General features: G+C 45.9%; 2 protein-coding genes and 1 long non-coding RNA gene across 3 annotated transcripts; all 3 read right to left on the reverse strand.

Moving 5' to 3' along the window:
* Positions 1–5,135: 5,135 nt before the first annotated feature.
* LOC127292886 (uncharacterized) lies at positions 5,136–8,317 on the reverse strand. The gene is made up of 2 exons (XR_007845414.1): positions 7,957–8,317; positions 5,136–5,714 (listed from the first exon to the last, which is right to left on the reverse strand). It is a non-coding gene; the product is annotated as an uncharacterized lncRNA (long non-coding RNA).
* A 3,586-nt stretch (positions 8,318–11,903) lies between these two features.
* Positions 11,904–13,120, reverse strand: LOC127292887 (protein LIFEGUARD 2). Its single transcript, XM_051322407.2, has 2 exons — positions 12,699–13,120; positions 11,904–12,584 (listed from the first exon to the last, which is right to left on the reverse strand). Exons 1-2 carry the CDS (start codon positions 12,973–12,975, stop codon positions 12,106–12,108), a joined length of 756 nt encoding a protein of 251 aa, XP_051178367.1. The 5' UTR covers positions 12,976–13,120; the 3' UTR covers positions 11,904–12,105.
* A 2,953-nt stretch (positions 13,121–16,073) lies between these two features.
* On the reverse strand, positions 16,074–18,072 carry LOC127292888 (protein ECERIFERUM 26-like). Its single transcript, XM_051322408.2, has 2 exons — positions 17,508–18,072; positions 16,074–17,166 (listed from the first exon to the last, which is right to left on the reverse strand). Exons 1-2 carry the CDS (start codon positions 17,967–17,969, stop codon positions 16,255–16,257), a joined length of 1,374 nt encoding a protein of 457 aa, XP_051178368.1. The 5' UTR covers positions 17,970–18,072; the 3' UTR covers positions 16,074–16,254.
* Positions 18,073–22,873: the final 4,801 nt, after the last annotated feature.

Below are 22,873 nucleotides of genomic sequence, written 5' to 3' on the forward strand. Positions count from 1 at the left end.
GTGAAGGTATTGTCGTCTTCCAAGGACAGAGAGATTTTATTAGCTGGGTGCTTACTGGTAGCATCGTGATGTGAGGAATATACTAAATGTATCATTTTAGTTTAAGCTAGCCATACTTTCCTCGTGTGTTTACACGAGATATGTAATATCCTGGGCACTGAGCAAAGCATGTAAGCTGCGTCCAATGACCAGGCCAATGGTTTAGATGACAACTTCACCAACAAACTGAAGAAGAGGACAAAAGGTATGAGGAATATACCATTTGAGCTATGCATTGGACAATTTTGTTCTTTTCTTTGTAATTTATCTCTTCATTTTCCCATCTATGTATGGAAAAGAAATGAGAGATAAATATATTCTCCAAATTGAAGTTCACTTTGTCACCGGGCAAACCATTTTTGTTGGCACCTGTTTTTTCTTTCACATTTCCTAAATATCTTTCCAGAGCTTTCATTTTCCCCAGATATAATGTGTTACATCCAGTGACAAAATTAAATACATAAGTACATTTTAGCAGCCAAATTACGGGAAATTCTGTCCCTTAAATCATGAACATCATTTTTCGATAAAGAAATCATGAACATCATATCCTTTGAATTACCAGATACGACGAGTAATGTTATCAAAAGGAGAATCTCTATAGGCTGAGATTGATGATATCTAATCTGGTGGAGGTCTAGGCATTCAAATCAAATCAATGTGTACAACACCTATACTACACATTAAGTATCAGAAAATGATCCCACTCTCACTGTAGGAGTTACAACACCTTAATGATTAACAGGCTATTTCAGCCTAGTTATAATCGAGTAGTCTATCCCAGCCGCAGCTGGGTTAGCATACTGGCAGATTAAAAGGCTACTTCAGCCTAGTTTAGTAATTGTAATCATTTAATGAATCTTCAAGCCATGGTGTGGGTCTTGCCAACTATTTGCACTGCAGCTCTGCAATGGCTTTGAACTCCATGTCAGCTCTTGGATAGCAGCAGGAAAGATCACTACAGACTTCCTCTTGCTCATGTGCAGGTATGGGAAGTCCTCTGTGGTCGATTAACGAATTTCTCCATCTTATCTGGCCTTATTGGGAGTTCTTAGTTTGGTAGTGCAGTCGAATGGAACTGCAAAAAGCTCTGATTGCAATATTAGGATGTTTATTATTTATTATGTAGCTGCGGGCACAAGGGAGTAAAAGCTGCCAAACTGAATAAGGAAAAATGAAAGGAATTGTGATAGATGAGGTAGCTATTATCTGCTTTATTCGGCTAGATACATCCAAATTTAGGGCATGTTTGATTCATAGGAATTTCAAAGGAAATTTGTGGGATTGTTATCCATGGGAATTTTTCCCATAGTGACCATTTGATTTGAAGGAATGGACCCTCCAAAACTCCTATGTATTGCTTTCCTATACTACAGTCAATGCATAAGTTGATTCTTTCAATCTAAATGAATTGAAGAAGAGACATCAATATATGGAGTCACTTGATTATCAGTTGATTACATTTGCCACAATAGTATTAGGAAATTCTATGTCAACCTCGACACTAACCCGTAAGATAACGCAAAATATAAGATAATTTATATGGTAAGGAGTAATTTACTACTGCTTGAGAATCATAGCAGAACCAAATACTGTAGAAGGTTAAGTATGAAAAAATGAAAAGGTTCTTGTGTAGTGTACAGTAATGCAAGCTGCACTTTCGCGCGTTGCTGCGGATCTTAGGGATGATTTTAGAATGAGCACCTTATGAAAATAGTGCTCTTATACGTATATATACTTTTAGGAACTGCGAGCATATTTCTATTTACTTATATTTAGTTGCTCTATTCATTCAAGTCTTGATTCACAACCGGCTAACTCTTTTTTGCACATATGTTTGAAGAGAATTTGCTCTTGATGTGAAGAATTTTTCAGTCTCAACCTGTGGAGTACCATCAAATCTTCATGTTGTTATCGGTTGCCAGTTCACGTTCATTGTTGGAGAAAAATAAGTAGGAAAAAAAAATGAAAACTAACTCAGTTATGGACTGGTGCTACTAAGTCCCGCAAGAAAAACATCAATGTCAACCTTCGTCTCAAGAAACATCCACGTTGACATTTCGGTCTTGGTAGAATGTTTGACATGGAGAACATGTAAGAGCTCATCACAGTCGCTACCCAATAATGATGTTGACGGTTTGGTCCTCTGGGGATCAAGCGTTGAGCTTTGCCGCGGCATATACTACGACAATTTCAGCTATAGAATCTACATGTACCATCGAGCAAGAGGAAAATTCGTATATATTGCAGTTAAAGTACCAACACAACGTTAAATACACACAAACAAACTATCATTAAATCTAATAGGATCTTATAAAGAAGAAAAGTTTCAGGGAGATATCAAACATTTACATAACAAGTTGGCAATATTCCATAGGAAGATCTTTCTGGATTGGTTGTTCTGCATAACATTACATAAGTTGATTCTTTCAATCTAAATGAATCAAGAAGAGACATCAATATATGGAGTCACTTAATTATCAGTTGATTACATTTGCCACAATAGTATTAGGAAATTCTATGTCAACCTCGACACTAACCCGTAAGATAACGCAAAATATAAGATAATTTATATGGTAAGGAGTAATTTACTACTGCTTGAGAATCATAGCAGAACCAAAGACTGTAGAAGATTAAGTATGAAAAAATGGAAAGGTTCTTGTGTAGTGTACAGTAATGCAAGCTGCACTTTCGAGTATTATCTAATTTTTCCACAGTAAACCGATGTATTCGCTGGAATACCAAACATACTACATTGTCGCAATTCATACATGAAAGAAGGAATTGGGTTCTGCTCATGCTTGTCTGATCCTTGGGGAGCTTTTTCTTATTTCTCTATGATGCTAGAGTGCCCAAACCGCCTGTAGGGCTCAAGATGAAGCCACACCAATTTACAATAATCCATTGACTATGTGCAGGTGAGCTCACATGAATATTTCACCATTGAAAGAGGCAGCACACCCGGCACTTAATTAAAATTTTATTTTCCAATCTCACATGGTTATGATGAATTCATCTTTCAATAAACTGCTAGACTAACATCACAAATACACCTGAGACGATGGGCACTATTGCAGGCGAGTTCCAATAGATTTTGGCTGACCATCCTCTACTCTAGCCACACTGAGCAATGCTGCAAATCAAATATGGTTAACAGTTAAAACAATTAAAGAGGACTGTTGAAAGGAGAGCAAACTGGGAATCTAATTTTAGGAGATCGTTGGGCACCACTTACCTTCACTCCCCGTTCCTCATAGACATGTGATGCCACTGTTATATTAGCAGACTTCACATGCCACCATAGGAGGAGATGTAGGATCAGCGCCGACTTGCCTATGCCCCCTTAATGGGTATCTTCATCGTGGTCTAGGCCACACTAATGTCACGAACCTCCTGCTCCGCACCTAGCCAGACAGAGTCGATTTCAACTGCACGCTAGAGTAGAGCAGCAAAATGGTGAAGACAAAGAACCCGACCAGCGGGAGATGCTTCAGCACGGCTTGCTCAACTTCATGTGACTGGTGCTCCCAGGCTCCCAGCATCTGTGAAGGTTCTGAATCGGGAAATGATTTATACACAATGGAAAGGTGAAATGATAGGAGGCAACATAATTGATTGCAGTTGTAATATTAGAATTTGAAATCCAAAGGCCATGCGTTTTCTGGCTGCTACTCTTGCCTCCACACATACTAAGAGCAAGTACAATAAATCCTAATCAGCTGACTACAATGATTAAAATAATATATTTGTGTCTAGTTGGAGGAGAGAGAGAGAAAAGAGAGAATGTAAGTGGACTCTTATGCAAGAGCAAGCTCTAGCACGTGCTCCTAGTCAAGTTGTGTGAATGAAAAATGGGTCATCCATTGAAAAAATATTACATTTTTATAGCCAACTATTGTAATTATTGGCTACATATTGGCTATAGATGACATGTCATCTTGCTTATAGGCAACAACCGGCTTTGCCATTGGAGTTGCACTAATGAGGACAATTAAATGTCTGGTGGGAAAGCCAGGAAGTAGCACTTAATACTCCGTAGAAGACCACATGACTGGGAAACATTCAGCTTGTGGAGAATTTTTTTATCTGGGGCCACTAGGGATCGGAACCCGATGGCTGCCATTCTATCGGACTGCTCTGTTGCCATACGATTCAAACTGATCACCGATCCCTCAACGACATGCATGTGTGGGCCTGGCAGCTTTGATTACTTTCCCTAAACTGATTCCAATAAAAAACAGCCAAATCTAACCAAAACAATCCCGTAATTTTAGGAAATAATTATAAGAAATAATGAATTGCCTCTGACTAGTAAATGTGAGAAATGAATTGGTACGTTTTTCTTAGACTACTCAGGCTGCTCATAGTGGGGAGTAACATAAGGTGGTGTCATGCATAAGTTACTAGTCCATGTTACTACTTTCATAGTGGAAAGTAACTTAGAGAAGGTATCATGCAAAGTCTCATTTATTGGTTTGTAGACTCATTTTATCTTGGGGTGTGTGATGTTATGGTAACATAGCTAGTTACCACCTCCCTCTCATTCTTCATTTATTGCTATACCATGTCACCAAAACACATTGAAATGTGTGATGTTACTACCTAAGTTACTCCCACTATGAGCAGTCTCATAGTGGGAGTAACTTCACTAGTAACTAAGTGTCCAACTCAGCAAATTTGCTTATGTGGCAGTGAGTTAATGAGGAGAGAGGAGGATGGAGTAACATAGCTAGTTACTGTAACATCACACTTCTCAAGATACAATGAGTCTATAAGCTAATTAATGAAGACATATATGATACTACATTGATGTTACTAACCACTATGAAGGTAGTAACATAGAGTTAGTAACATGTGCATGTTACTACTCTATGTTACTTCCCACTATGACTAGTCTTAGTCACAACAGCATATTTTTGTCATTGTGTGCCACAGAAGCATTGCTTTCCAGTAACAGAAGCATTTGTTTCCAACTGGTAAATTTTCTTGTAATTCAACTTAACTTTGCTTCCTACCAAGAATGTGTTGCTTCTAGTAGCCGGCGAGATTGCTTCCAAGACTAGAAAATATGCAACAATTATTCATCTGTACCAACATGCAACCAACAAAGAGTATAATTTGCTGACAACGATAATAGTGTTGCTTCCAATGTAACAAAATTTATTTCAATCAACATTGCTTACAAAAGATCTTATAATTTGCCTCCGAAGGAAAAAAAGTATTTTCTATTATCAATACTTCCTATTTAGGATGCAATTTGCTTCCACTAAATCAAAATTTGCTTCTGTATACAATAAGAATCTGTTGCCAGAGGGTTTGTACTATCTGGCACAATGCCCGCCATTCACCTCTCATGGCGATGACACATGCACAAGGGACACACCTACAAGATCATTGAAGCAAGCACGCCTGGCTTGTAGATCGATATGTTTGAGAACAACATTAACAGGAAATATCAGAGGCTCATCGACGGCGACCTCATGACACCATCGGTAATCATTCATGCCTCCTGGTAAGAACCTGTTAGTGAAGGGTACCGGGGCACTATGGGAATCACACCGGTATTGATTCCGGCGGCATGAGAAGTCGCGTGTCTCAGCGGCGGTGCTTCAAACCTGATACATTGGCCAACATAATCTTTACCTCGACATGCTCATCGTCAATGTCGTTTGAGCCTGCAGGTAGCAACCATTGGAAAAAGGTTACATGTAATATGTGGTGACTTGAATCATGTTCAGCATATGAGAAATGTAGGAAGCATGGGGCAATGTTTAAAATGCAATGATATTGACAATTTAAATAAGAAAAATGCAAAAAAAAATGGTTGAAGCATGGTTCTATTTTTGCAAACTACCATGAAAAAATACATACATGCTTTGGAAGCATCAATTTTATGCTATTCAACATAACTAGTACGACGTAAAAGCTTCGAACCCTGAAAAGTCATAACTTGTAGCACAAGGGCAATATTGATATGAAAATGATAAGAACAAATCAAGGAGGAAGAAGCATGGTTATATGCCCCAAACTTTCTAAGCGCAAGAGAAACATGTAATATTCACAGTAAGCATGGATATTTCAAAGCAAGAGATTATCTCGGCATAAATCATATATATTGGAAGCATTGAAAACTGAAACTGGAAGAAAGGAATTAGTACTATTTCATATAACCAATCTATATTGAAATCATAGATATTTCGGAGTACAGTGCTATCTCAGTATACTCATCTATGCTGGAAACAACGTGTGATGCTTGTTGGAAGCATGGAAACACAGAAGTAGCAAATTGTAGCATATTGAAATCTTAGTAAAGCAGACAAAACTTAAAATTATAATATAGCAATGGTTGGTTCCAATTTGTCTGTATATGTACCAAACTTCCTAATCATCGGTGTATAATTTTTGAAAAACCTGATGCTCTTTCCTGCCTCCACCCCGCGCTCCCTAGGGTTAGGCTTCCGCGCCGCCGCCCCCAGGCGCGCCCCCTCCCTCCACCCTCCCCCTCGCCGCCGCCGGAGGACCCGCCGGGCAAAGCCTTGGTGGTGACGGTGGCGGCGGGGGCCTCTCCCCCGGGCGGCGGCTCCCCTTCCTCGCGGCTGCGACGGCGTTCTTCGGTGGGGATTCGGCGGCGGCGTGGTGGCGCGGCCCTCCCCGGCGAGTTCGGAGCCTCGGTGGTGACGAGGGGATCAACCCCCTCCGGTGGGATGGCCCTGCAGCGGCGCCGGCAGCCTCGGGTCCGTTGGTGGCCATGGCCATGGCCAGGGCGGGGCTGAGGCGGTTGCTGCAGCGGCGTGGCGGCGCTAGCTGCTGCTGCCGGGCGCCATGGTGGTGTCGCGGTGCAGGCTAGTTGGCCGAGGCCCCGGCGTCGGATGCGGGATTGGGTCCCCGATCTGGCCGGCGGCTGTTGCCGGTGGTGGGCACAACCCTCGCCACCGTCGATGTTCCTCTTCTCTGGGTGGTGGTGGCTAAAGCCGGCGACTTTCATCCTCATCCCCTATCTGCTCCAACTGCATCGGGGTTGCGGTGTATGGCCGGGCGAAAGTCCTTCTCGGCGGTGGCCGATGCTGATCACGGCGACGCCTGCGGGCGCCGTTACCTTGCTGAATGCGTGGTCGTAGCCTTCACCGTGCCTTCCTTTACCTCTGATGCCAGGGGAAACCCTAGGTCCGGTTCACCGAACCAGGCGGTGGCGGCGCCAAGGTGTCGTTATCTTCTTGAAGACGTCGTCCAGGCCATCGAGGAGGGACCGATGCGGCTTTTGGAGTTTGGGGTTGGTGATGTGCTGCAGGTGGTGGCCGCGGCCCAAGGCTTGCGCTTCCGGGGCGCAATGTACGACATGGCAGGTGCTTCGTTCGATGTCTTCCCCAAGTCCGTCAAGACCCTGCCTTCTTCTCGCCGACTCCTCTAGGCGCATGAGGGGAGGTACGTTGGTCTGGGTTACCTTGGAGTCGAGGTCGAGTCGGTGTTTGCTTGGTTCGTGACGCGGTCCTGAAGCCTTGTGCTCCTCTTCTCGCCATTCGTGGCAGAATGTTGGGCAAGAAGAGTCGTTTATCATCGGGTGTGTTGAGGGTGTGTTGTTTGCCGCTTGGCGTTGTATCGTGGAGTGGAGTTGTAGCCTTCTTGGCTTTGTACCGGCCGTCTTGGCCTTTCTTCTATGTGATTGATAAACGTTCTCGAATTTTTATTTTTTTTGAAAAACCTGGTAAACACAAAGCAAGAATATAGATCTCGCACAGCACAACAAGCAATACATGGAAGCAGAAAAAAATTATCTTGTGACCACATATCGGTATATGAACTGGCTAATAAATTAGATTACACAAATCCAATGGTAGAGGACTACAAGGAGTTGACGTTCAGAAATTTCAGAAATAGGCACGCACGGGGAGGGGACGTAGGTGAGTTGCTATTACGTACCTTTTCCCAGATCGTGTAGTCGTTGAAGGGGATCCAGATGGTGACCCTGAACGGTGGACGCAGCCTACACCCGTGGCATCGGCCGCATTGCAGATTAGCCGACGGCCGGTCAATAATGCCCCGATGACGTCTCCCCGCGGCGGAGCGTCATGCATGCCGCCGGCGCACGAGATAGACAAGGGATGGGCGGTGGACTCGACCTGGATGGGAGGAAGCAGAGCTGAGGGGAGAGGGGCTAGGCGGGGAAGCATGGCGACAGCGGCGCATACCGATTTGGGGTAGTAGATTTGGGAGGCTTTAGGAGGAGGGAGGTGATAACTGACCACAAATTCCGGAATTTCGGTCGGTAAACATGCGTGGTTAACGGGTAAAAAAAGTACTCAACCAGACCGTTCGATGGAAACGTTATGGATGTCGTTGGAGAGGTCCGACAAATCGTTTCCCATCGGACTGCGATGGATAGTGTTTACTTTTTTTTTATAAGAGAAACGCTTTAGTTTTTTCCCAGAGATATACTTTGAACCATATGCGATGGGAAGAGGCTTCCAACGACAGACAATTAGAGACCATATATCTGAAATCCGACGGACATAAATAATTAGGGTGATGTGGCTGCACCAGATTTTAGCTTGCAAACATTAAATGCTTTTTAGTGGGAATGAATTTTATAGATACTAGATGCTACCCCGCACCGTTGCGGCGGGAACTTTAGTCATGAACACATGATATCATATAATCCATAGATGAAATAACGCAGTATACACGGTACACGAAGGTGTGAAATATGTTATTAAAGTTTCAAAATATAGTGAAATGAAATACAGGACTTGTACGATTTGTAGTTCTATTACTGCTAATTTATTCGCAAACATAATAACATTGTTATGATGTGCAAGTGGCATGCGTACATATATAATAAGAAATTATGTATTTATAAGAGCAAATGTAATATTGGAAGAAGGGAATGGAAATACACTGCAAATATAAAACGTCCTATTTCCTGACACATGGAGTGCATACTTTTCCTAATCTGCAGATGTTCTTTTTCTTTCATTTAACAGGTTGGAAAATGACAAACACATAAAACTTATAAGTTTTGTTGTGCTATTAACTGTGAGAAGTGTAGATTAACATTAGAGGGCGAAGTGCATCGGGGATGTTCTGATTGTTTAGGAATGATGGTACACAGAGCAGTAGAGCACGGAGCTGAAATATTTTCATTTTAGTCAAATGATCGATGGTACCATAGCTATGAATAAAAGTCTAACCACGGGACTTCCGAGCCACCTGAAAATTGGTTCCAAGGATGGTACAGAGTATAAATTATTGTCATCTCCATTTAGTGACCAGCATGACGGGGACCAAATAATTAGCCATGGCTTTGTAACGACTGATAAGCTGATTGCATTGTTACACAACACATGTTGTGGCCATCTCTGCAATCCGAATAAATCAGGAAATTCAGCTGCTTGTTTCTTTATCACGAGGATGGAATCCCCCACAAAACAGAAGGGCATGATCAACGAATTAAACGGCAAAAGGGTGGAAAAAATTAGTACTGTAAATATTTTCTCACCTAATTTTCGATCAATCAAAATATGAGACAACAAATTTCACCACCTTTTTGTCCGTTATTACCATCTCGGTGGATTCAACATATAGCTGACCCGATCTTGTGATTTCTCAAGAACAACTCTGCTCGTTGATCGGGTTCTATCTGCCTCCACCAGAACTCATTGCAATCGCCGATCAAGCCATCTACCTCATTTCTGATCAGACTCCTTACTCCACCGATCTTGAGCGCGGTTGCCCCCGTCGTCTTGCTATGCCTTCCATGAAACATAGCAGAACTTGGTTCTCATCGATGTGACAGAGAAGGTGGGGTGAGGAAAGAAGATAGTTGTATGAGAAGTGGCGCGTACATCCAACTGATACACAACCTAGCACAAGGCAGAGCAAGGTATTTATAAGGCAGAAACGTCTGCTTGTATGCCTTTACCATTTTTTGCGTATTTCTCGCGAGAGATCGTGGAGGAGATGAAGAGGTTCTGGAGACATACAGTAGATAGAGATAATTCCTCACGCTGGAAATTAAGGAGGAGGGCCAACAGGATTAGGAATTAAAGCCCTGAATTGGTAACAATTTTCATCATTAATTAGGAAGGATTCAATAGGAAGACCAATCCTCTTTTGCCTTCAGCGCTAAATTTTTTCTTGCATGGTTTGGAAGGGGAAATGACGGTAGTAGTACATGGCTACATGAGTCATGTAGATGATGACGTGGAAGAATTGCTTAGGTGGCAGGTTATGATTGCTCAGTGATGCTTGATGAGATGGATACCTTGCATGTGCAGGAAAATGGGATCACATATTAAGAATAGAAAAATAGAAGATTAACGTTAGTTGAAAGATAAAAATCAACAAAAGAAAGTGAAGATCGATGAAAAATTCTCATAAAAAGTGTCAATATTTGAAGTTGTGAACCTCGTTCTTCTTATAGCCACAATGTTCAAGATAATGAAGGAAAAAACATATGTCAACCCTTCGGCTTACCCCTACCTAAACAAACAAGGCCTCCATGATGATGGGAGAAAAAGGAAATGTATTGGCCAGCAAGCTTGCCTCCAATTCCGACTCAAACATATAAGAAGAGACATAGCAAAAAAAATTATGCACAACCCAAACCCAAATAAATATATTGATATCCGAAATACCCAAACCAACAAAATATAAATACATTTGGTATTTGATGTCTAAAATACGTCCGACATATTTAATATCCGAATCAAAGTGCGTATGCTGTCTAGTCGGCCTCATTAGACTTCATCTACATGATTCATGTTTATAGTGGGCAAAACTCGGATCAGGTCGAACCTGAAAAAGCCCGAATGGAACGTAGGCCCGAGTCCAACCCCATTGTTGAGCCTAGAAATCAGGTTCAATCCCAGCCCAAAGCATGGAAAAGCTTGGCCAGGCCGAGCAGCCCGGAACAAATCCTACCCAAATCACACATTCGGAGGTCCAATCTTGGTCCGACCATTGAGCTCAAAATTCAGGCCCAAACCCAATCCAATGGGTGATCTTGGCCCGGTCCAGAATTTTCAGGCTGAGCTAGGTCGGGCCTCCGGACTGGCTGCCCATTCCTAGTAAATGGTACGGATAATTTTCGCTCCGTATCCATTTTTAGGCTATGGTATGCATTTTTTGAAATTCCGTCGGATCGGATATGGATGTTGATCGGATATGGATGTTGATGTGGATAGTGATCAAGCAGATATTTAGCGAATATGGTATTCATACTATCTGACGGATAATGATTATTCGCCACTTTTTGCGGATTATTTAAGGTACACAAAGAGGATAATTCGATAAAATTAGCCCAATCCTAAATATTCAGACAATATAGTTAGTTCATCAGCTAAACTATGTATGTTGCACGCAATTTGATTTGTCGTACGGAACAAGTGTGCACATTTAACGGAACAAGTGTGCACATTTAGCTACAGTCTATAACTATAAATGTATTTTACATAAAAAAAACATGCTTCTATTTTTATGTGTATATTTGCTTAATAATCCGATTCCGATCCGGATTCGAATCCGTCTCATATCCGTAATTCGGTATAATCCGCATCCAACTATTATCCGCTATGATAAAGGATATCCGATCCGACCCTTACATCCCTACCAGCACACTACACACGCTACGTTGTTCCGGCTCGCTGGGCTACTCGACAACACGCGCAAGCGAAGGTAAGATGGATGTCACGAGAAAGAGCTGCAACAGAGCCAGCTAGCTAGCATGCCGGTTTCATTTGATCCAACAGTCTTGGCGAAGTACAACTTACATGTAAAGCAAGAAGATCATCGTGTTGGTTGGGTTAATCGCCGCGAGGACAACATGCCCAATGTAAGATACAGAACAGAGCAGTGGCAGACGCAAGAGCTAGAACAGAGAGCCAGCTCGATTTCATTTCATCCAACAATCTTGGCAAAGCACAAATTACATATAGCAAACTATGTAAAGCAAGTCAAAAATTAATATATTAATTTACAAGATCAGTGGCAGCAGCGGCACGAACACAAGCAAAGCACATCGCAATGGCAGGGAAAGGTAGATGTCTACGCTAAGCAGGACCGCAGGACACTTCAGGAATCGGCCGCCCTGAATAGCGTGAGGAGGGAGAGGAAGAGGTTGATGACGTCGAGGTAGAGCGCGACCGCCGCCCAGACGTACTCGTCGTAGGAGTAGCGCTTGATGAGGTTGTCGGTGTCGTAAATGATGTAGCCGCAGAAGATGAGCGCCGCCAGGCCGCCGTAGACCATGAGGGAGATGCGGCCGAGCGGGAAGAAGAGCTGGATGAGCGCGAAGACCATGAGGATCATGATGGCGGCGAAGAGGAAGGGGCCGAGGAAGTTGAAGTCGTGGCCGCGCCTGGCCGCCCAGAACGTGTACGCCGTGAGGCTGACCACCACCACCGCCGTGAGGATGGCCGACTCCAGGATCACCTCCCCCTTGGTGAAGGCGCAGGTGAGCCCCACGGCGAAGCTGATGGCCACCGTGAAGAGGCCCAGCAGCAGCAGGTTCACCGGGTGGCGCTGGTAGTAGTAGTACAGAGGACACAGCACTGCAGTTTGAATGAAAACGCAGAGAGACAGAGGAAATGTTAACTGACGGTCCAAGAAAGAAAACAGAGGAGAACGATCTTGAGTATGCGCGCGCGCGCGCGTGATGCACGTACCGATGAACGGGAGGATGATGAGGAAGATGTAGAGGCCGAAGCCGCCGGGGGAGGAGACGAAGAAGAGCGCGACGGGGCGCACGAAGACGACGACGGACGCGACGGCGATGGTGAGCAGCATCTGGATGGAGAGGATGGTGTACACCTTGCGGACGAACGCCCAACGCAGCTGCGGGCTCTCCAGCATCATCGGGTAGAGTGGCCGGGCCTCAAACCCCGCCTCCGTGTCTGCCGGGCCGCCCCACTGGGGGCCCTTGGGCGGCGGCCGGAGATACATCTTCGATCGAACTGTCCCTGAGATCTCTCTACTCTGCTCTAGACGGTGGTCGGAAATGGCTCGCTCGGCGGCTCGAAGGATGCACGTGTCGTACTTTGGGTCCTCGGTGCGGCGGTGAGGTGAGAGTGCTCGCGTGGGCGGAGAGTTTTAAGGAGAAGGGATCAGGGAACAGAGGGAGGATGGCGCGAGAGAGGGAGTGAAGATTCAGGAGGCTTCTCGGCGGTTGGCGACTCGCGGGGGCGGTTCTGGGTGGCTGACGCGTGGGCCCGGGATCGGGTGACTCATGTGGTGCCGTCTCGAGGGAGGACAATTTGTGCCGCTTGTTAGTACGTGCGTTTTACCAGAAGATGCGTTGCCTTTGCTTAGTGACAAGGGTTATCCATGAATTGCCTCCTTCGAGCGCTTACCTGCCTTTTGATTCGAAGTATGCGCGTCGCGTCCTATTTAATAGGTCTGGTCTAGAAACTAGAAATCGAACTTTTCATCGAGCAAAAGTTGTGCTGCTATCGTCCTATCGTCAGTCCTACAATCTTCTACGGTAATCTCTGATGGAAAATCGTATCGCATTAGCTCCTGTAAATCGTGCAATTATTCGCAGTCGAGTTCTTGCTAAGAAAATTCTATAGTTGAGTTGTTGCACTTTTTTTTAGGATACTTCTTAAACATCAGGCAGTACGTCTCTGCTTCTATTTTATAGGCCGATTTTTTTATTTCCTTACTTCAATCCGCCATTCCTTGATCTAGGCCAGAAATTCATTTTTAGACCTCGAGCTACAAGTAACTCGCTTTTCTTCAAAAATTTAAAAAACTCATTTGACAGCTGAAAACTTACAATAAAATCCCTAGCTCAAATAAACTTACAGTAAAATTCTAGATGTAGATAATGATGGAATCAACAAACATGCAAAATCTGAATCCAAAATACCTTATATTCTGGTTTTACAAACAATGAAAAAATATTACATATTATGGAGGACTGAAATTTGCACCGTTCACTAATTTAGATGTCCTATTTTATCTTTTTTGCAGCCCAAATTATAGGATATTTCGAGTTTAGATTTTTTCGAGTTTATAAGTACATTATTTTCGACATCTAATCTTTTTTAAAACTTTGAAATAATTCAAAATTGAGGACGTGAGATTTAAATTACCCTCATGTGCATCATTTATTGTTCATTTCTCTAGAAAGAAGAACAAGGCTAACAGAGACAAAAATAATCACCTTAAAAGAGAACTCCTTTCGGGTTGGAGTCCCCATTGCAAAGAAGAGTTAATCTTTATTTAGGTCGAGCTAAACGACTTAAAATAAAGCATTTCTTGGGAGGCAACCCATGGTAAATAGTATGGAAGAGCAAGTTTTTAGTTTTCTTTTTTGTTCTTATTGTTAATAAAAGTGTTCAAAGTTTGAGCAAAGGGGAGGAGAAGAACATGGTCATCATCTCTCTAATAATATTCACTGAAAATAATTACTATACTAGTGTTGCAAATACTATCATTTTTATGTACCAAAACTGACATAAACAAGTCCACAAAGAAATTTTGAAGAAAACAAATCATCAAGTAATCACAAACGTTTTAACGATCACTCCTATGGCTAGCCATGGTCGTACCAAAATGATGAGCCAACTCAAAAAAAATTGTCGCAAAAAGAGACATTTCAATGACCGCCGGTACGGCCAGGCGTAACCGTACTATGCGAACGTACCAGTTCAGCAGAAAATCAATCATGGGAACAACAATCTTAATGAGCATACTCATCATCACCCCAACCTAAGATCCAGTTATGAATAATATAGCAACCAAGAACCAACTTGACTTAAGCGTCGTAAGTGTGAAAGAGTGTCTGGTCAAGGACCTAAAACCTATTCTTCAAAGCAGTAAAAGCCCTCTCAATGGTGACTCTAAGGCTTGAATGTCTCAGATTGAACAACTCTTTCACATTCCGCGATCTGCTATTTGCACTTAACTCTTTGAGGTGGTACCTTTCCATGGCTTGAACAATGATGAATCTTGCACTTTCTTCTTGCAAGACTCTGAGATGATTGGCCATCTTCTTCGTCAATGTCCCTTCTCTCGGAGCATTTGGATCGAAGTCTTGAGGGGTTTGGACTGCCCCTCTTTTGCACTTACTTCGGTGGATTGTCTTATCGAGTGGTGGCGGAAGGTGATTGACACTTGGTTGACCAAGCTGCAATCTCGAATGCGTTCCCTCTTCCTCTTAGTGCTTAGGTCGATTTGGATCGAGTGGAACAATAGGATTTTCAAAAAGAGTCAAATACGGAAGCACTTCTTCTTGATGCCATTGTAGGGGAGGTGGAAAGTTGAAATTAGTGGGTTTCTTGTGAGGGGTGTAATTTGAGGGTTTTTTCCTTGCTTGTCTTATGTGTTGGATCATTGTATTTGACTCTTCCCCTATCTACGAAAAAGGCTGCATGCTTATGCGTTTTTGAAAGAAAAAAAGTGAATGCAAAGAGTTTAATGTACAAATGTGGATGATGAGCAAAGAAAACCTTGGAATTTTGCAGTTGTTATGTGAGAAGGCTAATCAGATCGAGTTTACAGTTGTATGATCTGGTCTGATCATTGATTACGGTGTATTCTATTTTCTTTTACTCTACTTGCATGTTTAGTAGTACCTTTGTTATGCCATGTGCTGCAATTAATGGAAAGATCAACCTCAACGGTTAATTGCATGAAGTAATGCTATGCGATTTTTTGGAAATAGAGCTCATCAGAGTTTGAACATATTCTAAATGCATGTGAATTTTTTGTGCATTAAATTTACATGTGAATTTTTTGTGCATTAAATTTACATGTGAATTTTTTGTGCATTAAATTTACTTGTGCGACAAGTGAATACTCGTGCTGTGAGAACCATGACAACGCACGGATATTCAATTAGTGTTCATAATATATTTTTTTTATCAAAAAACACTACGGAAAAATCTAAATTATAACTCATGTCAGGTAACAAATCAAATGTAATCAACAAACTAAGCTAATCTTCAGTTAAGCAAGAATTAAGTAAATTTTTACTATGGCCAATCTTCAACGTGAATAAATCTGAGTCTCATACAATGTTGACCAAACTCCAGCAATAGCAACAACACTAGCATTCACGATGTCATAAAAAAGGAGAACAACAGGTACATTTCACCAACGCATCACAACAGGATACATCAAATTTTGATGATCAAAATCATTTGAAGGCGTCACCAGCAAACTAAAATGAAAACATAGCGAAACCATTAACACCAGCAGTGTTTATTAGGCTGGATCCTACTTGGCTTTGGCCCCTGTTTCCACCTTGGTCCCAGCCACCACCTCGGCGCCGTACCGGAGCACCTCGTCGTCGCGGCAGATCCTGGCCGTCGTCTCCGCGGGGAGCGTCACCACCACGTCCCTCGCCGCGTCTCCCTCGGCGGCCGGCAAGACGATCACGATGCCCTCGCCGACCGCCCCGGCGACGCGGCAGGCCACGCGCGCGGGCGGCTCACCGGCCACGAACTCGGCGCCGTACAAGGGCAGGTGATCCAGCGCCATGCAGGTGAGCTCCGGCCCGTACATCTGGAAGGGCTCGCCGCCGTCGGCCTGCCGTGCGTGCAGCCACTCCACGGCGGCCCACAGCTCCTCCTCTGGCACGGTGGCCACGCGGCGGTCCAGCGCGGCCGCCACGGCCGACAGCCCCGAGGACAGGTCGGCACTCGCGCGCGTGAAGTGGACGGCGCTGCCGTAGTACCCCGTCGGTAGCGGCGCATGCATCTTCTTGCGGAAGTCGAGCGCGAGCGTGAGATCCTTCTCGTTCTCCTCGGTGGTGCTGGCGCCGGCGACGCGGAGCCAGAAGAGCGCGGCCAGCGCCGCGAAAGGGGTGGTTTCGGGCGCGAGGGAGGACAGCAGCGCGCGCATCGCGTCCGCGGGGAAGTGGAACGTGGCGGACGACATGGAGTCGGCGGCGTCGGCCCTAGGCGGAGCGGAGGTGGACTTGGCGGCGAGCATTGGCGGCGCTGGAGGCGGCGTGGCGGCCGGGGACACGGCGAAGGACGGCGAGTGGAGGAAGGGCGAGTAGGGGCTGGTGCTCCGGCGGTGAGCGGCGGCCCAGCAGTGGAAGAAGAGCGCGGCCGCCGTGGGGTCGTTGTGGAGGTGCGTGCAGCTCAGGCCCAGCGCGTACGACTTGTCAGTGAACTCCGTCAGCTGCATTACGATACACACAGGTCGGACCGCAGGCATGTGATACATTGAATTGCAATGAGAAAATTTACGGACAATTAAATTTTCTGAGCTGCCCTGCTGTACAATACTGCAAGCCTGCCTTCAACATGACAACTGCTCCACTAGCAATGAAGTGAATCAAATGCACTGTGCTATGCATGCTGTAGCAATTGAATTTAGATCTCGACTATGTTTATGTCGATGGTCAAGCCAAGCTAAACAGTTAACATGATACTACTTGATAATATAGTTTCACAAACTGAAGTAGTGAGGAGAAGCATTAGAGAGAACTACAATTAGAAATGAGTGAGAGCATTAGCCACCTGGACGTAGAAGGGCGACCAGATGTAGGGCTCGGACCCCATCTGCTCGAAGTAGGCGAGGTCCATCTCGTCGTCGGCGGAGGCCGTGGCGAGCCACTCGTCGAGCGTGACGGCGGCCCTGGCGTCCACCATGCGCACGCCGGCGTCGTTGCACTTGACGATCCACCCGGACCCGGGCGCGTCGCCTTCGCCGCGGGTGAGCCGGCCGACCATGGTCGGGTAGAGCGAGAGCACCTCGGAGAGCGACTCCTTGAGCGGGTCCCGGTCGACGCCCGGCGCGGCGCGGCAGTAGAGCACCAGGTGCACGGCGTGGCGCTCCATGGCGTTGTCCAGCGCCGAGAGCGTGTGCGTCTTGCCGGGGCGCACCGGCGTGACCGACGCCGCCGTGGACTTGGCGTACCGCGTCACGCGGCTTCCTGGCCCCGTCGCCATGCCCGCCGCCGTCGCCATCGCCGTCGGCATGGTCTCCGGTCGCCGCGCGCTCACACAAGAGGAAATTAGAGGAGTGTGCTTGGGAGACGAGTGAGATTTTGTCGTGCAGGGGATGGGGGACTGGAGGGAGCGCATCGCATAAGTAGACCGCGGAAGTTAATATGGCGGGAAAGGGTTGGCGGGGTTTAGCTGCTGGTTGTTGAGCGCACATTACTGGCTTTTAAATCACAGCAGACGTGGCGCGGCGTCATTGGAGGACAGGCGCTCGTGAAGTGTCTGGTTAGTTGGTTGGTGGGTGTGCCTGGATCATGGAGGTGGCGTCATGGGCTCACGGCGTCTCCGACCATCATGCAGCGATCTGCAACTCTGAATCTGCACTCAAAATAACGAGCACAATCCAGGCAAGATATGAACCAAACAGCAAATTAACAGCATTGCATCTTCTACCCACACAGGTCAGCATAGTTTCAGCACGCTGTTACACTGTGAAGGCTGAGCCAGCTTTCGTGTGCGATCGTCATCTCTGAAATACGATAGCTTGCTGAGTATGTGGAACCACCTCTAAGGCGTGTTTGGTAGCCTGAATGCAATGGGTCTCCCTACATGTCGCGAACGGGCCATAGGCCATGACACGCGGGTCGTTTGCTAGCCTGTGCGGACTTTTGCGCGCCGGAGAAGGAAGCCATGCCCTATCGTTTGGTTGCCCGTTTCCAGCCCAACTTGCACGCAGGAAAACAGGAATCAGCTGTTTGGTTGCTCAAATCATAGTTTCATATCCTTACCATCATTCAAACATAATTCAAATAGGGTGAGATTACCATGCCATAGTATGTTACATACGATCAGACACCACTAAGAAAAGAAGATCCTCACGATCACCACGATGAGGAAGGCGATGATGTAATCCTTGTTGAGCTTGTACTTCCTCCGGCGGCAACTGTGCTAATGGCACTGCCTCATCGATGGCATGATCTTCCAGTAGCTCCTCTTCCAGTAAGGTGATGTACTCTTGTTGTGCCTCCTCCAATGTTTCATACCCTCGGTAGTTGTTGTTGGAGTAGTGTTGTCGTCAGAAACCCACCGGCGGGCAGCGACGGGCAACACCGTAGAGCCGGGAACAACCTAGAGCTGCGGCTGGCTGAGGTCCCTCCGAGCGACGGCCCGCAAAGCCTTCTGGTCACACGTCCGATGCTGATGCAAGGGCGTGCCACCTGACCTATACCTGGTCAGGAAGGTGATGGAGATGCCTCGCTTAGTTTCCTGCATGGCATACACGTAAACATTAAATACGAGCCTCGATCGGCTCTCAGGTTATCCTGTGAATCGGCTCAGGGAGCCGATCCACCCATGATTCGTACGAGGTGCACGAATATATGGTGGTCCTGCTTGATCAAGATAAAGCTAATGAGATCTACGACGATTTAGGGTTTTCACCGCATAATCGGATCATCCTACTCACGGTTGGGCCTCGCGGCCACGCACGGTGATCGTAAGCCGATCCTAAACAAGGCCTAAAAACCAACACAAGGTTGATCCCCGGAACATCCTGTTTAGGGCCAGCGAACGACACCCTACGTGCCGCTGGATCCTCCACCCCTTTGTAAGGCCTAACTATTGCAGATATTAAACTAATCCTTGTAGAACAAGGAGCAATCGTAACGGATCAGATCTACTAAACAATGATCAAGCGGGGTGCCGCCCCCACACCTAAGATAGGTGTGAGGGCGGCTAGACATGCAAGGGTTGCACTACGATAGCATGTTACGCGAAGAACTATGCTAACCCTAACACATCTATGATAACTACGCTGCTCGCCATCAACAAGGCTTCGATACGAGCAACGCATGAACAACATGGAGCTTGTCTTTGCCTAGATCGCAAGATGCGATCTAGGCAGCATGTTGCTTACCGATAGAAACCCTCGAGACGAAGGAGTTGGCGATGCGCCGAGATTGATTTGTTGGTTGAACGTTGGTTGTTGTTTATTCCATAAACCCTAGATACATATTTATAGTCCAGCGGACTTTCTAATTTAGGCGTGCACCTAACCGTGCACGGGTAAACTCTATCTAAGATACGATCTATTATATTACAGATATATGGGCAATCTAGCCCAACTTTGCATATAAGGCCGATCTACGTATTTTCTTCGTATATAATCTTCAAGCCCATCTTGATCGTGGCCCACCTCTGACTTGGTCAAATTCTGGTGATAACACATGCCCCCCTGGTTTTGGAATTATCAATTCCAAAATCACTCCGTTTTTTCTTCGTCGGGTCATGTCATGGCGAGCGAGAACCGTCGCGGCATTCTTCATCATGATGCCTGTCTTCTCAACTATTCCGCGTGATTTGACCGTTGTCTTTGGGTACCGCCTCCTCGGAAACTGCTGTGGCATTGAATTTTTTACCATAGCCCCTTTATTTAACCGCTCTGAGCAGTTTGCCACTTCATCATCCTGCTCTGTTCTGGCCATCGGCACCCAAAAAACCCCCAATCTCCCATAGCCATGTCTTCCTCTTCCTCCTCTTCCTCGTCGATCCTTTATGACTCCTCCCCCTCCCGCGAGCCGACGCCGGAGTGGGGCTCGTTGGCGGCACACGACATTCTCGCCCCGACGACGTGGGACAAGGAGGAACACGATTCCTCCATCTGGTCTGAGGATGACAAATCCCTGACCGACGGAGAGGGCGACCTTCAATTCCTCGTCGAAGGGGAAGAAGAGGCGGAGAGCGAAGACGACCGCTTCTCCTGGGACGATTTCACCTCTTCCGAGGAAGAGGCGGAGGAGGAGGGCGACGACGACGACTCCCTTGAAGGTTACCCACCAGCGAAGCGCCTCCGCACCTGGTGGGACGACGACAGCGAGGACGACGATGAGGAAGATGAAGCCCCCATAGAAGGCTACGGAAGCTCCGATGAGGAGCCTCTCAGCAGCTGCGCCGGAGGCAGCGACGACGAGGGCAGCAACGGCCCCTAGATTAGGGATCAGTAGTAGTAGTTGGCTTTTGCCCTCTTCTCCCTTGAGCCATCGGCTCTTTCTTTGTAAGGAATCCCCCTATTAATGAAGAAAAATCCCTTAATTAATGTCGCTTCCTTGTTAACCTTGCCGATTGTCGAATGGCACTGTCGTACAGGGAGCCGATAGCAGAACATCGGCTCATATTGCTATCCGAGGCCAAGCTGTTGCCTAAACACCTCAACAGGCCTAATTCTCGCCCAAACCATCAGATTGAATCCCTCAGCAACCATTAGGAGATTCGTCTCTCATATCATGATTTCTGGCTTGAACCGATCCCGTTAACTTGCTAATCTGAGCTTATTCCTCTAGAGTCGATATCAGTGTATCGGCTTTGTTTTTCTGAAGTCGATGCCCGTGCATCGGCTGCATTTGCATACTGTTATCTCCATACGTTTTCTCAAGTCGATGTCTGCGCACCGGCTGTGATTTTTTTCTTTTTTTTTTTCTCTGGCCGATTTTTAGATCGGCCCCCACATCTTACTGCCCATCGTCCCACATGCTTGGGAAATATTTCTTGAGGTGTTGACCATTGACAGCCACTGGGAACTTTTCGCCGCTCAACTCTTCCAGCATGTATGCATTACCCTTCAAGGCCTGGATAACTTTGTACGGACCGTGCCAATTAGGAGACCATTTGCCATATGCCTTGTCCCTGGTTTCTAATGGCAACACAGCTTCCCATACTAGATCACCAACTTGGAACTCCTTTGGTCTAACCTTTTTATTGTAGGCACGAGCCACCCTGGCTTTGTTTTCCTTAATCTTCTCCAACGACCAAAGCCTAAGCTCTGTTGCGTCCTCAATAGTGTCGCTCATCAAAGCTGCATATTCTTCAGCTGCCAAATCATTCTGAAACGTGACGCGTCTTGATCCAGCCGTAATTTCCCAAGGCAATACGGCTTCCTGTCCATAGACGAGCTGGTACGGCGAAGTCTTTATAGCTCCATGGCACGACATGCGGTAGGCCCATAATGCTTCTGACAACTTCTCATGCCAATCCCTAGGGTTCTCGTCAATTTTCCTCTTGATCAGCTTGATTAGACTCTGATTGGACGCTTCAGCCTGTCCATTAGCTTGAGCATAGTATGGGGATGAGCGGATCAGTTTAATCCCCATGTCATCGCAGAACGTCCTGAATTCTTTAGAAACAAAGACCGAACCTCCATCGGTCGTGATCGTTTGGGGAATTCCGAACCTATGAATGACGTGTTCTTTCACAAATTTGATCACATCTTCCGATTTCACCTTCTTCATAGGGACGGCTTCCACCCACTTGGTGAAGTAATCTGTGATGACCAAAATCCATTCGTGTTTTTTGCTCGACGCCGGATGGATTTTGCCGATCATATCCATGCCCCACCCCCGAAACGGCCAAGGCTTGATGATGGGGTTCATCGCTGATGCTGGTACCATCTGAATCTTCCCGAACATCTGACACGCTTGGCACCCCTTGTAATAATTGAAGCAATCTTCAACCATGGTGGGCCAATAAAACCCTGATCGTCTGATCAACCACTTCATCTTATGAGCCGACTGATGCGTTCCACAGGCTCCTTCATGTACCTCATGTAAGAGCCGATTAGACTCAGTCGGTCCCAGGCACTTGAGTAGCAACCCTTCCAACGTCCTGTAGAACATGTCGTCTCCTAAAAGGACATACTTCATGGCTTTGTATCTTATCCGTTTAGGTGCCCCCCGAGCCGAATCTTTTAAATAATTGAAGATTTCGGCTCTCCAATCATCCTGTTCCAGGAATTGTATCTGAACTTCTGATCCGTCAGCTGTATCTGAAAGTGCTTGGAGCCCCCATGTGTGGTTTTGGTAATTAATGACAATCCCTATGGACTAATGTTTGCATTGAGTTATATTTGTAGGAGTTGTCCATAGGCAATGCTTGAACCATATGTTGGC

The sequence above is a fragment of the Lolium perenne genome, chromosome 4 (genome assembly GCF_019359855.2).
Source record: "Lolium perenne isolate Kyuss_39 chromosome 4, Kyuss_2.0, whole genome shotgun sequence".
NCBI lineage: Eukaryota > Viridiplantae > Streptophyta > Magnoliopsida > Poales > Poaceae > Lolium > Lolium perenne.